Source organism: Rhagoletis pomonella, unplaced genomic scaffold, assembly GCF_013731165.1.
Source record: "Rhagoletis pomonella isolate Grant_MI unplaced genomic scaffold, Rhpom_1.0 Rhpom_scaffold_00007, whole genome shotgun sequence".
NCBI lineage: Eukaryota > Metazoa > Arthropoda > Insecta > Diptera > Tephritidae > Rhagoletis > Rhagoletis pomonella.
This window is the reverse complement of record NW_023458561.1, coordinates 68,585,656-68,598,272: the sequence shown is the minus strand read 5'-3', so window position 1 is coordinate 68,598,272 and position 12,617 is coordinate 68,585,656. Positions and strand designations below refer to the sequence as shown.

The following is a 12,617-nucleotide window of genomic DNA, read 5'->3' as shown; positions in this document are numbered from 1 at the left end:
TGTCAGCAATAGCAACAAAAGCACAAACGGAGTATAGGACGCGGACCTGTACGGCAAGCGATTGAGCTGCGCTCAAAGCTGGAGCGATTTGGATCAACAAAGCGGTTGGGTTTGGTCGCTCAGCCGATCGTGCGCTCGTCTCACGTCTCAAACAACACGCTCACGTACGTACATATGTACATACAAACATACATACATATATTGGTATGGTAATGATTTCGACTGGTTGGCTGTCCGATCGTTACGTCTCCAATGCGGTTTTGCGGTGGCGGTCGCGGTCACAGCAACAGCAACAGCCGCAAACAATAAACAGTACATTGGTAGACGTTTAGAAGAAAACACTGGAATCTACGGAAACATCGTCGTCGAACTGAGACAGCATTGAAGATCGCTTGAACGCGCCAACGTACTTAAACCGACGGGGCGGCGACAGAGAGTACGCGAAAGGGGAAACGGAATAAAATAATAAGCAAATAATTAAAATAAAGTCAAGACTATAAAAGCAATAAAGCGTTCGCATAAATACCGAGTACTACAGTACAGTTTCGGGTTTGCGGAAATGTGTTACAAAAAATACCGTAATCAATAATTTTAAATTCCATAAAGAAATTGAAAAAGGGGAGTGTAGCTATGTGTATGTATTTTTGCTGATTACGAGTAATCAATGACATTAAATGACAAATGTAAATACGGCACACAAGCGCGAGCTTAAATAACTAAATTAATACTTTGAAGGCAAAAATAACCAAGATAGTACAAAGTGCAAAATAACGAAGCGGCGGCGAGGCGGGGTGCGGCAAGTGAAACGAGAAAGACAAAAAACAAATATGGAAATTATGGAATATATGTAAATATTACTAAGCAAATAAAGAAAAATATTGAGAATCAACAAATAAGGCAAAAACGCGCAGCAATAAGCCTTGTACACAAGCCATAAAAGAGCAACAACAACAACGCCAACAAAAAGACACCCAGGTATTGAAAATAGAAGCGAAAAATTATCGAATTAGCGAATAGAGATAACACGTTTAAAGTTTGCGTCAGTGCAAAAAGCAAAGCGCCGCAAAGGGTTGCCGAGCGCTAGGAGGTTTAACGCTCAAACGACGTTAATTAAATAGAAAAACAGAAGGCAAGAGCAACAAGTGGGAAAGTGCAAAAAAGGTAAATAAATACTTAAATAAGAAAAAAAAAAAAGTAAAAAGGGAGAAATAAAATACTAAAGCGCAACTGGTGTGTGGTGGCACAAGTGTGAAAATTCTGAAAACCCAATAACAAATCGACTTAGTGACACAGCTGCAACTGTCGAGTGCGGAGGTGTAAAGCGCCAAGACGCAAACGAACGCGCAAATAAAGAAATTCATCAGCCAAGCGAGGCAGTAAGTTGGAGAAAATTTCAAATTTAGCCCCTTCCTCACCTGCAGCTTGAACTGGAGCTGGCAGTACGCAATACGCTAACGGGTGGGTAAGGGTTGCCGGGCGCGAGCGCGCAACTGAGTTTGAGCCAAGCGGTAAAATAAGTCACCGTGACCGCAGCACGTTGTGACAACGCACGCGGCATAAGGCGCACAATAGTTCAGCATCCACGACTAGTATCTATATTGACTACAGAGACAAGCTGTGATATAAGCAGTTAAGCGAATGAAAAATAAGTAATTAAATAACACAAAAGCAAAGTGTAGAATAAGAAATTCTCAAAAGTAGAGCATACAAAAATTAACAAAAAGTTTATAAAACCAAGTCGCAATATTATTAGCAAATATACAATATTCTGAATTCTTATTATCAAAACAAATTGCGGAAAATTCCAGCGACAAGTGACAGCTAAAACGGCTTATAATCACTAATTAGCGGCTGAAAACAAAAACAACTACTTCATCTTAACACATACATACATACATATATATATATTATTGTTTTTATTCATCTCCGCTAGAACGCGCTGTAAAGCAAAGCAAAAAATATTCAATTAAAAACAATAAATAAAATCATTTGGAATAAAAAAAAGCTGGAAAAAACACGCCGCGCACACAAACACTTTGCTAAATCGCATACACATAACAACGGTTAAACAAACGACATTGACGCTTGCAACAGGCGAAGCTAATTAGCGCTCGACAACAACAACAACAGCGGCCGCTAATGTCCCTCAACTCAGCTAGCGAGCAGCGAATCAGTGGAGGGAGCTTTAAACGCCAGCAGCAGCAGCAGCAACAGCGACAGCAGCACCGCCACAAACAGGTTTCACATGCAAGGTCAACTGGCGACCGCCCGCCAACCAAATAAAGTCAATACAAAACAAACATAAACAGAAACAAAAACAAAGAAAAAACGTCGAATAATTCAAACATTGCACCGTTATTCGCTGCCAGTAGACGCATACGCGCACGCATTTCCGAAAAATCAAATCCTTTGTGACAACAAACAGCCAACATGCAGCCAGCTAAAATGGAAACGAAACGCACCATCTGGTACAGCTGCAATCAGGAAATACAAAGTCAAGACAACGACAACAACAACCACAACAACAGCAATGAAATGAACAACGATAGCAATAACAATGCGCATGTCCACAATGCTGACGCGCAAGTCACATTTAATCATAGCAAGGCAACCGAACTACGCCAGACGCGCTTACAACGTCAGCACGAACAGCAGCATAACTCACCACCACCACTGACACCTGCTAGTCCGATAAGTGCATCAAGCTCGTCGACGCAAAGTGCGCCGCCTCCCTTGAACGGTGGTGGAGAAAAGTTGCGCTCCAGTGCCGCGCCTCATCGTCTGCCGCGTCGCAAACGTTTGCAGCGTCAAAAACCCACCGAACTGGACGATGCCGATTTCGCTTATGCCGCCGATCTGGAAGAGGAGGATGAAGAAGAGGAGTTGGTGGTGGTGACGCAGCCACCGCCGTCAGTTAGGTTTAATACGACATCACTGATAGGCGGTCCATCGCGCGGCACCGAGCTGCATAGCACCCCCTCGTACGTGACAGAGAAACGCCTGCATCACTTCCAGCAACAGCATCACAGCACACCTTTCGATGGTCAGCCGTCATCGTTGCCGAATTGCTTTGCATCCGCGGCTACAATAAGCATCTTTCACCACCACCACCACCACCATCAACGTGAGCATCGCCTTAAGCATGAGGAATCGTTCGACTCTTCCACCACCACCACAACAAACACCACCGATACGGCGACCAGTCCGGCCAGTCCGTTGCTGCGACGCCACAATTTCGCCATGTTGAAGCGCGACAATTCCACACACTCAGAGTCCTCCAGCCGCTATTCGAGTGTGGATAGCTTGTTGGAGGCGCGCAAGCCCGACCCCGAAGCCATTCTGATTAATTTAGGCTTTGGCCCGGTCGGTTCGGAGGATATTCTGTCGCGCATACCGAAACGTTTCCTCAAACCGTCACAGGTGCGCGGCATCGACACAGAGGCTTTCATACGTCGCCTGCAGTTGGCCAACAATCTTGCCGATCACAGTGTCTTGGGCTATCGCGGACTCACCGGCAACCCGGATATACCGCCATCGCGCATTGTCGCCAAGATAATGCATCGCTTCGAAGTGAACGAGCGAAAGAAGTCGATGGGTTCCATAGAGCAAACGATTTGATCGAACTCGCGCGCGGAGGGGGGAGAGGGGAGACGAGAGAGGAGAGAAGAAGAGGATGCCGCGAATTCATTCACCAGTCACCAGTGCCAAAAAGTTGTTCTATGATTTAACTAAATTAAGTGACAGCAACAAAAAAAAACGCAACTTTATTTCTAATTAATTAAGAGTTAACACAAATTTTATATATCGTTAGGGAAAATAATCATTACATTTTTGTTATTGGTAGTTTTTTTAGAAAGAAAAATATTGTACTTAAACAAATATGAGGAGAGAAATGCTGTTAGTTGGAACATATTCAAGCAGATATATGAACGTACATACATACTAAAAGACAAGTGTTACTTAATTTATTGATAATAAAATACATTTTTTGTTTAACTGTGAAAAATTATTATTTTTTTTTTTGAATTATGATAAACTTAAAAGCAATGTGATGGATGAAAAGAGCAGGCAACTGAGTGCGGAGTAGTTGCGCACTCTTTTCGCTTTGAAATTATTTTTTTTTTTTCTAGTAAAAAAATCAAACTCTAAATTTTGCCTCTTTTTTTAGAAGATATTCTGAATGATTGCATATAAAACTTTTCATTGTGGGCACATACATACTTAACTCCGGGCCCGGGCTCGTGGTATTTTTTGCTTTTTAATTTTAAATACTCTTTTGCATTTGATTGCCTTTTGCTTTGAAATTGCATTTTGCTTCAACTCGGGACACAACCCTTCGCCATATTCTATTTAACTATTTAAAAATAGTAGTGTAATCGTTAAAAATAGATATGCAAACAATAACTTGCGAACCTGGCACACAACGGGGCATTACTTGCAAAACAAAAATTCATACAAAAATAAGTACAAAATAAGCTCGAAGGTGTAGTGTTCAGGTTTATCTTGTAGAAGGTATCGACGTCAAAGGCCAAGAATGCGTAAGCAAAGTATAAACAAAAGAAAAAAATAATAGTTTGTTTAAAAGAAAAAAGAAATGCATACATACATACATACATACATACATACATATCTATGTATGCAAGCATGCAGCTACTAGTAGTAGGTACTATTTTTGTGTGTCCACACCCTCTTTTTCTTTCAAATAGCCGAATGGAATGTGTGAAATCACTGAATCCACCTCCAACCGCTTGCTGGCACTTCAAAGTGGGCTTCATGGCATTTATATAGAAAATTATCGTTAAATGCATAAGATTGCGCTGCGCCCAATCAAAGGCAATTGAAAGCAATCATAAAGCGTGGCTACAAAATTATTTTCGCAAAATGATACGATAAGAGTGAGCTTACATATGTACGTTTGTACGAATGAATATACATATGTACGTAGACAATACACATACACATTTTATACGAGGATCTGTAAAAAATGCATTTTTTTATTTTCAAATACATTCAACTACCCAGCTAACCGGCGCGCGGGGTCCGCAAGGTAGGACTCCCTGTGTGCTTATCTTCCTAGGGAGGATACGAAAAGAGTCTCAAAGGAGCAGGCTCGCCTAAGGAGGAGAATTGAGTGCCTCTGCTCGGACTCCTCGGCTTCGCTTATGATTTTTTAAAAAGGGCTGCGTAAATCAGCCGTAGATAATCTAGATGGAGTATGTTTTTTTTTTTTAATTTCTCTCGTGCTCAGATAATGGTGCGAAAAAGAGGCGTTATTGTGCTTGCAAAATGCTTTATCATATTTTTTCTATTAAGTAGAAAACAAATTAAAATGAAAAAAAAATGTTTTTACATAGTATTCTTTACAAAAACAAACAAAAACAGAGAAATTATAAAATTAATAAAAACTACTTTTTATTATTTTTTTCGCGATTCAGGAAGTGTGAGAACGAGTTTTAACTATCAAAATTGGGTAATTGGGGTTGTCTTCCGAAAAGCTCACAGCATTTCATCCGATGAGTTTTTGGTTGTGAGTTTTGAACTCGCTGTACAGAATCTAACCCCTGGAGGAGAAGAACTTGGCCTCGCTTGGCATTTCCAATTGGCGTCAGTTGGCACAGAAAAGAAATGACTGGCGTGCTCTTTTGAACTCGGCCAAAATCGCTTAGTCGGTTACAGCGCACCTTCGAGGAGTTCCACTTTTCATATTCGGTGCACTCTGCACTCGGCTGGCTGGGTAGTACTAAGTAAATACATAAATATGTATGTATGTATGTAGGTGTGAGCTCGTCTGCCGTCCATATTTGCCCGCATTCGTTACTTTCAAATTAATAATTCCACTTGAATGGGATTCAACTCTGCAGGTGCTCTGTGGGCTGTACTGACGCAACGGAAAGCTTAGAAAAATACAAAACCACCAGAAAGAGATCCAGCCTCAGCATGATACATACTTACATACATATGCAATTCCACTTAGAATTCGGTGAATCAATTTCTAGGCGTATATTTACATATGTAGGTACAAAGTATACATATCTTTGTATATACATATACTATATATTGTACATATAATTTACCTAAAAATGCAAATGAAATCGTTGTGCCAGTAAACTAACTCAATGAAAACTCTTTAAAATTTTAAATTCAAGAAGCGCATGGTCCACTTAAATGTTTTCTTAATTTATTAAACCATTTGTGAAATGCAAACTAATGCAATAATTTATTAAAAACAGAAGTATACTCATATTTAATTGATTTAAACAAAAAATGTACCTTGATTTTTTTTAAATTTTTTTAATTAATGGTCGTTCAAAGTATTTAAATAGCAATGCGGTTTTGTTGTCAATTACCGTTTAGTCACGTATCAGGTGTAGTTGCAAAAAAGCACAACATATGAATTTATTTCAGCATTCGAGTATAAGTGTAATAGCATAGACAGACGGTAACGTTGATGCGGATAACCGATGATAAAAATTGCACCCTGACAGACGGCGGTAATGCGGATTAACGAGCCGTGGGGTCGTGGGTTCGAGTCGCACTGCCAGCAGAATTTTCAACTAATGTTTTTTTTGTTCATTCAATTATAACTTACATATCAATTTTTTATGATGTCTTTAGTTAGTTGTTGTTGACTTTTTTAATAAAATTAAACTCTAAAACTTTAGATTAACTAATAATAAAATAAATAATGTGGAATAATGGAAAACTAAAGCAAAAAATAAAATATATAAATAAAAAAAAATAATAATATATGCAAAAAAAATTTAACAGTCGCTGAAACTGAGGATCGAACCTGGGTGCTACGGAATGATAGTACGCAGCTCTCACTACTCGCCTACTGGGGATGCCCAAACTTTGCTTACTTGAGTAATGGATAAAAGCTTCCCCTGATCTGCATTAAGGAGGATTAGCTGCAGGACGTAATCCGGATCAACTTCAGTTACTTTCCGAGATAATTTCGAATTAACGAGTTGATCCGGATCAACTCTTCCGTCTTTCTTTGGTTTAAATACGTCCTTTCCGTTATTTCTTGGGGAAAGAGTGAGGCTCCAGGCTCTGAAATATCCGCTGTCAAAATTCCTTGGCCACGCAGACGAAATAATGGCAATTTTTTTTCTAGGCCATTTTCTTAACTGCTGGATACTAAGCTTTAACTGGAATAATAATATTTTTGTTATCTATGGCCTTATAACAATTATATTAAACAATTTTAATGAGCTTGAGGCCGCGTTTACTCAGCCTTATCATAAATTTTCATTTCGTGTGAACTCGTTCATATTTTGCTTTTAGAGTTCACCTATAGTATGTTGAATATTCACCAAGCGAACTAGTTCACTTCGAATCATGTTCACACCATGATAAAAATATAGCAAGGTAGAACCGTTCTCTCAATTTGTCGGCCATGATTTTTTTTTTGAAGTTTGCCAACATTTTAAAATCATATAAAAATGAAAATAAAAAAATGAAATTGTTCGAAATTGTTGTTGCTTGAGTTTGAAAATGAAAATGTGTGTGTGTGAGTTTGTGAGTAAATTTAAAAATTAAATTGTTTGGAAACGTCAAGAATTTTAAAAGTGACTCTCAGCGGTTCTACCTTACTATATTTTTATCATGGTTCACACTATCGTATGACGTATTCACCTGTAAAATAATTTCCTCTCTCACATATAAAATCGCAAAATAATTGCTGAATTTTCCACCAAATATTCATGATAAGGCAGATTGAAATTTTTTTGCGAAAAACACACAATTTACATTTTTGGTTGAAGTTATGGCTGTTTCGGAGATCACCACATCTCCTCATCAGACTTCTTCAACTAGGATTCTATCCAACAACCCTAGCCACAATAGCCAGCAACTTTTTCCACTTTTCCATTTGTTAAGCCTGGCGGGTGGGGTCGCACAGTGGTTCGGATAGCAGATCTAGCTTGACGAAAGTCAAAATTTTTTTGTTTTTAAAATACCTAATGGTACTTGGAATACATTCCTGACAATAACATATGAAAACAAACAAAAAAAGGTAAGTTAACGCCGCCTATTTGAGAACTCTATTTTAAAAGATGAAATTTAACTTAAAAGACTGCTAATTGCACTCACAAATATTTGCATAATTGCAAATCGACTTTATAAACAAAAAATTACACTAATTCCGCTATAGATTCAGGGGCCATAACGCAATTTATGTCCACATTGGTATAAGCAAATTTATTCTGAAAAATCGTCGTTTTGATTAATTAAAAATTAAATTAAAGAGTAGGAAAAGTAAAGGCCGCCGAAGGCCGTTATAAAACCACTTGCATATTATTCTTTACACCTTCGCAAATGCAGAGGGTAAGTTCGATAACCAAGTCTAACCAATTGGCTTAGATATTTACATTTTAGTGACGGTATGTCAAATCTCAAAATTCAAAATAATTATTAACAGGAATGTAGCTGAATATAAATATAAGATCAGTGACGGATCCACGTGGGAGAGGGCGGGGGAGGGGTTGTGTGTTAAAACAGAAAAATACTTGGAGTTATAAAACCTTTGGTTATGTAAGAGTTAAAAAAATAGTACCTCGCGAATTTTCTGAAATTAAAAAATTATACAACAGGCATGCAAATCTTTAAGCGCTGTTATAAAATTTTTTCTGAAATTTATTTGTGTTTCTTGCTGTGATCTTAAATTTTAGTCATGGTAAATAAAATCTTAAGAAGTGAGTTGTTTGACATTTGGTGTTGCTCAAACTTCTAAAAGACAACAAGGTGTCCGTGATTATGTGATTAGTAAATTGAAAGAAATATCTGATGAAAATGCTCGTTCCGAAGTAAATAAAGTAAATGATTTTAGATTCGTAATCAGCAACCCAGAAAATCCCCAGATACCCAGTTACATAGAAATCTACCGATTTTATTAAATTTTCGTCCGCCATATTGGATCCGCCATTTTGAATTTTTGGTAAATGATTTTAGATATGTAATCAGCGACCCTGAAAACCCCTAGGTAAGAAGTGGTGTAAAGATCCATCAACGAGTATTTGTTTAAATAGTTTCGTCCAGCTAGATTTGCGATCCGAACCACTGCGGGTCGCTGGATCGAATCCCAGTTGAAGAAGTCGGCCAAAAATGTAAATTGTGGGTTTTTTTCACAAAAAATTTTCATTAAAACCGGCCCCAAGCTCAATAAAATTGCTGAATGGAAAAATAGTTTTAAAGACTGATTTTTTTTTTTGCTTGCGCAGCATCAGCAGTTGTTTGCCTAGGGACTTTTTTGATTTAGGGTGCGATATGAATACATGTGTATATAAATTTCAATAAATAAATACATATGTAAATAAATATGAAAATAAACTCTAGATCTTTAAAATATACAATTTGCCTAACGTTACACAGAAAAATTATAACGACTAACTATTGCTAAACTTAGTAAGTAGTAACTCAATCTACAACCACATTTTTTAGTATTTTTCATTTTATTCTTAGCTTATTTTTTTTCATAATTTTTTCATGCTAAAAGTTCCACTTGAGATTGTTTTTGTTTGTTATATCCATAAATGATCCGCTCCAATTGACGCAAATCCTGTTTCTTGTTTCCTACAATGGTGTTAGATCTAGAAGTTTTTATTTGTTGAAGTATATACGCACACTTATCACCCACCACGCTCAGCACAGCTTGAATTGGGCGAATGAGAAGATTTTGACACATTTTAGACAGCTAGTGGTTAAGATTTGGATTTCCAGTTTCAACAACATAAAACACTTGAAACGATTCTTGGCCAGTAATCGTGAATGTGAAGAGCAATTAAATAATTTAAAAACATTTAAATGTTATCGCAATGGAATACATGTTATACGGTGTTTACATGAGGCGATTTTTTGGGCGCTTTTTTTCCCGCTGGAAATCTTGACATAACGTCAATATCATATCTCAGCGAAACGAAATTAACCGCCTAACGCTTGAGCAACGTTGGGAAATGATGCAGATTTATTAGACAACAATTTTGCTCGCAAAATTCCATTTTCTGCCGAAGCGTATTTTCATATCGATGGCTATGTTAACAAACGAAACTGCTGCATCTGGGGATCGGAAAACCCGCAGGTGATCGTCGAGAAGGCGATGTATGCTCAGAGAGTGACAGTTTGGTGCGAACTTTGGAGTTAGACTTTTTCGCCATGAAGGTGCCATGAAGGACCGATGTTATGCAAATAATCTTTTAACAAATCAGGCCCTTAAGGCAAATATCGAGCTAGCCATGGGTGAGATGAAGCCAGAAATAGGGTTAACAAGGCGCGCTACTGCGAAGCAAGCCGAGGCAGCCACATAAATGAAATCGTCTTCCTTAAATAGTAGAAATGTTTGCTCTCTCGTGGAATAGTGATTCGGATTCGTGTTATTCACAATTTTTAAATATATTTCGCGAAAGTAAAATATAAAAATAGCTGAAATCACTTTCTTTTTTAAACACCTAGGATATCACTGACAAAATTTAAAGCACCCTGAATGACAATAAAACTCAAAGCTTTACAAAATACAGTATACATATTTAAAAATTTTTAGAATCATTAGTTGAATTTCGGTACTGAAAGGGTTAAGAAAGCTTTGGTTTAAAAGTGTGATACTAAATGCCTTTCACCATGAAATGGCGCCAATTTTCAGTGACTATTACGTTTTAGACTACGACTAATATAGTCCTTGGACGGATATTGTGAAAGGTTGGCCTATACCTTAAAAATTACTGTTTTGTCACGGCCCCCTGTACGAAGCTATGAGTAGCGTAAGGACCTTTAAGAACTTGGAAATTATTTTGGGTTATCAGGTCTCTAGCAATACAAGATTAAGTGTTGTGTTTCACGAAGCTCTTTAAATAAATCTTAAACTAAACACTGAAGTATATTCATGAGTATCACCTTTTTGTTCTTTGTACTTAAGTTTAAATCCTTAATATAAGCAAATATTTATTTATTGCATTCACCCGAATCTGTATCTGGTTCCGAATGAATATCTGGTTCTTTACGAATATATAAATATGAAAATTAATAAACTTAGGTATGATTTTCCGCTTCGAACAGCAAGTTGTTCGACAGTAAAATCGAAAAGATTGAAGAGTATACAGAATGCCAAAAATGTGCAAAAGTTCACCCGTAGCAAATTTTCTGTTACCATTGTAGAACACCCGCATATATCGCACACCGTCTTCAAAAGAGTCACAACTCAAAATGATACGTTTGTCAGAAAATGCGAAAAACTTTTTCTTAGCACATGATAATCATGTGGGCAAAGGCGACTTTACCTTAGGTTTTTTTAAACCCTAAACTATTATAATTAAATTATAACAAAAATTTTCTCCAGCTTTTGCAAACAGGTAAATAAAAGCTCTGCGCGCATAATCTCAAAACGGCCTAATTTTGAGTTGTGACTCTTTTGAAGACGGCGTGCGATATTTTAATCTTCAAATTTTTCTTTTTTCTTGTCTCTTTATCTTTATCTCTATACCTTTCTATATATTTATTTCTATCTTTATCTTTATTCTTAAATTTATCTCCACCTTTCTACTATCTTTACCCGTATCAATATCTTTATCTTAATCTTTATGTTTCTCTTTGCCTAATTTTAATTTTAATTTTGATCATTATATTAATTCTCATCTTTTTCTTTATCTTTGTTTTTGTCCTTATGACTCTTTATCCTTATATTAAGTATTTAAATTTACCTCCATCTTTGTCTTTATCTTTATTTTAATTTTCATCTTTGCCTTTATCCTTTTCTTCATCTATGTATGTATTCAACTTTACCTTCATCGCTTGTACTAATTTTTAACCAAATCGTTTTATTCAACCTCTGCTTAGCAGTGCTGTCGCTGTCACTCCAATTGGAGTTTTTCATTCCAATTTATGGCCAGTTTTTCAGTGACAGTTTCAACTTAGATTAACTACCTAAACTAAGTTTAAATTGCACAGCTGGCTAATCTGAGTTTAAACCAGCCAGCTCGGGCGTTTAAACTAAGTTGAATCATCCGTCGCTCTACTTTTTTATTTATTAAAAAGAAAACCCAATATATATTTTTTTACAAAAAAAAACAAAACTTATGTTTTTTTGTAATTCTCATTTTCGTTGTTGATGCTTCCGACAGGGTAGGAGTGTGATGTAATAGCTCTGATTCAGTACTCCATGAACTTACAGGATTTTACACGAACTTGCAGGAAGTTGCAGGAAAAATGTTCCCGTACTCCAAAATCCTGTAAATGAGAGTGACTTTTGGAGAGTTATGTAGAGAATGAAGTTGCAAGATTTTACCCGAACTTTTTCTTCTGGTAAAATCATGAAAAGTGTCAAGCAATCACTGGTTGACGTTTTTACAGGAAAAATGGATTTTTTGTTCCCGTACTTTTTGTTGTTACTCACTTTTTACTCCCACTTCAGAGAGTAATTTTGCTGTTTAACAGTTTTACAGGATTTTTCACGAAAAGTATTGCATCAGAGCTAATGTGGAACGATTTTCCGTCATCCCTTGTCAAATTTGGTTTGTCTCAGAACGAAAAATGACACTGAAGATGGCACAACGCCGAAATCGTTTCCTTTTTTAAATTACAAAAATTTACAAGAAAAATTGTATAATATTTAGAGTGGGGTTTTCTCA

The 12,617-nt window shown here is 37.0% G+C and overlaps 2 protein-coding genes across 2 annotated transcripts in view; both read left to right on the top strand.

The window, feature by feature from the left end:
* Positions 1 to 12,617, top strand: part of LOC118743419 (calcium release-activated calcium channel protein 1) — a 36,696-nt gene that overhangs the window by 1,812 nt on the left and 22,267 nt on the right. The window lies entirely within an intron of this gene.
* On the top strand, positions 67 to 3,800 carry LOC118743420 (probable serine/threonine-protein kinase MARK-A). Its single transcript, XM_036476072.1, has one exon. It carries the CDS (start codon positions 2,431 to 2,433, stop codon positions 3,616 to 3,618), a length of 1,188 nt encoding a protein of 395 aa, XP_036331965.1. The 5' UTR covers positions 67 to 2,430; the 3' UTR covers positions 3,619 to 3,800.

Excerpts from the sequence above, each read along its gene's own strand:
- LOC118743420 (XM_036476072.1), top strand. The coding sequence starts at position 2,431 with ATGCAGCCAGCTAAAATGGAAACGAAACGCACCATCTGGTACAGCTGC.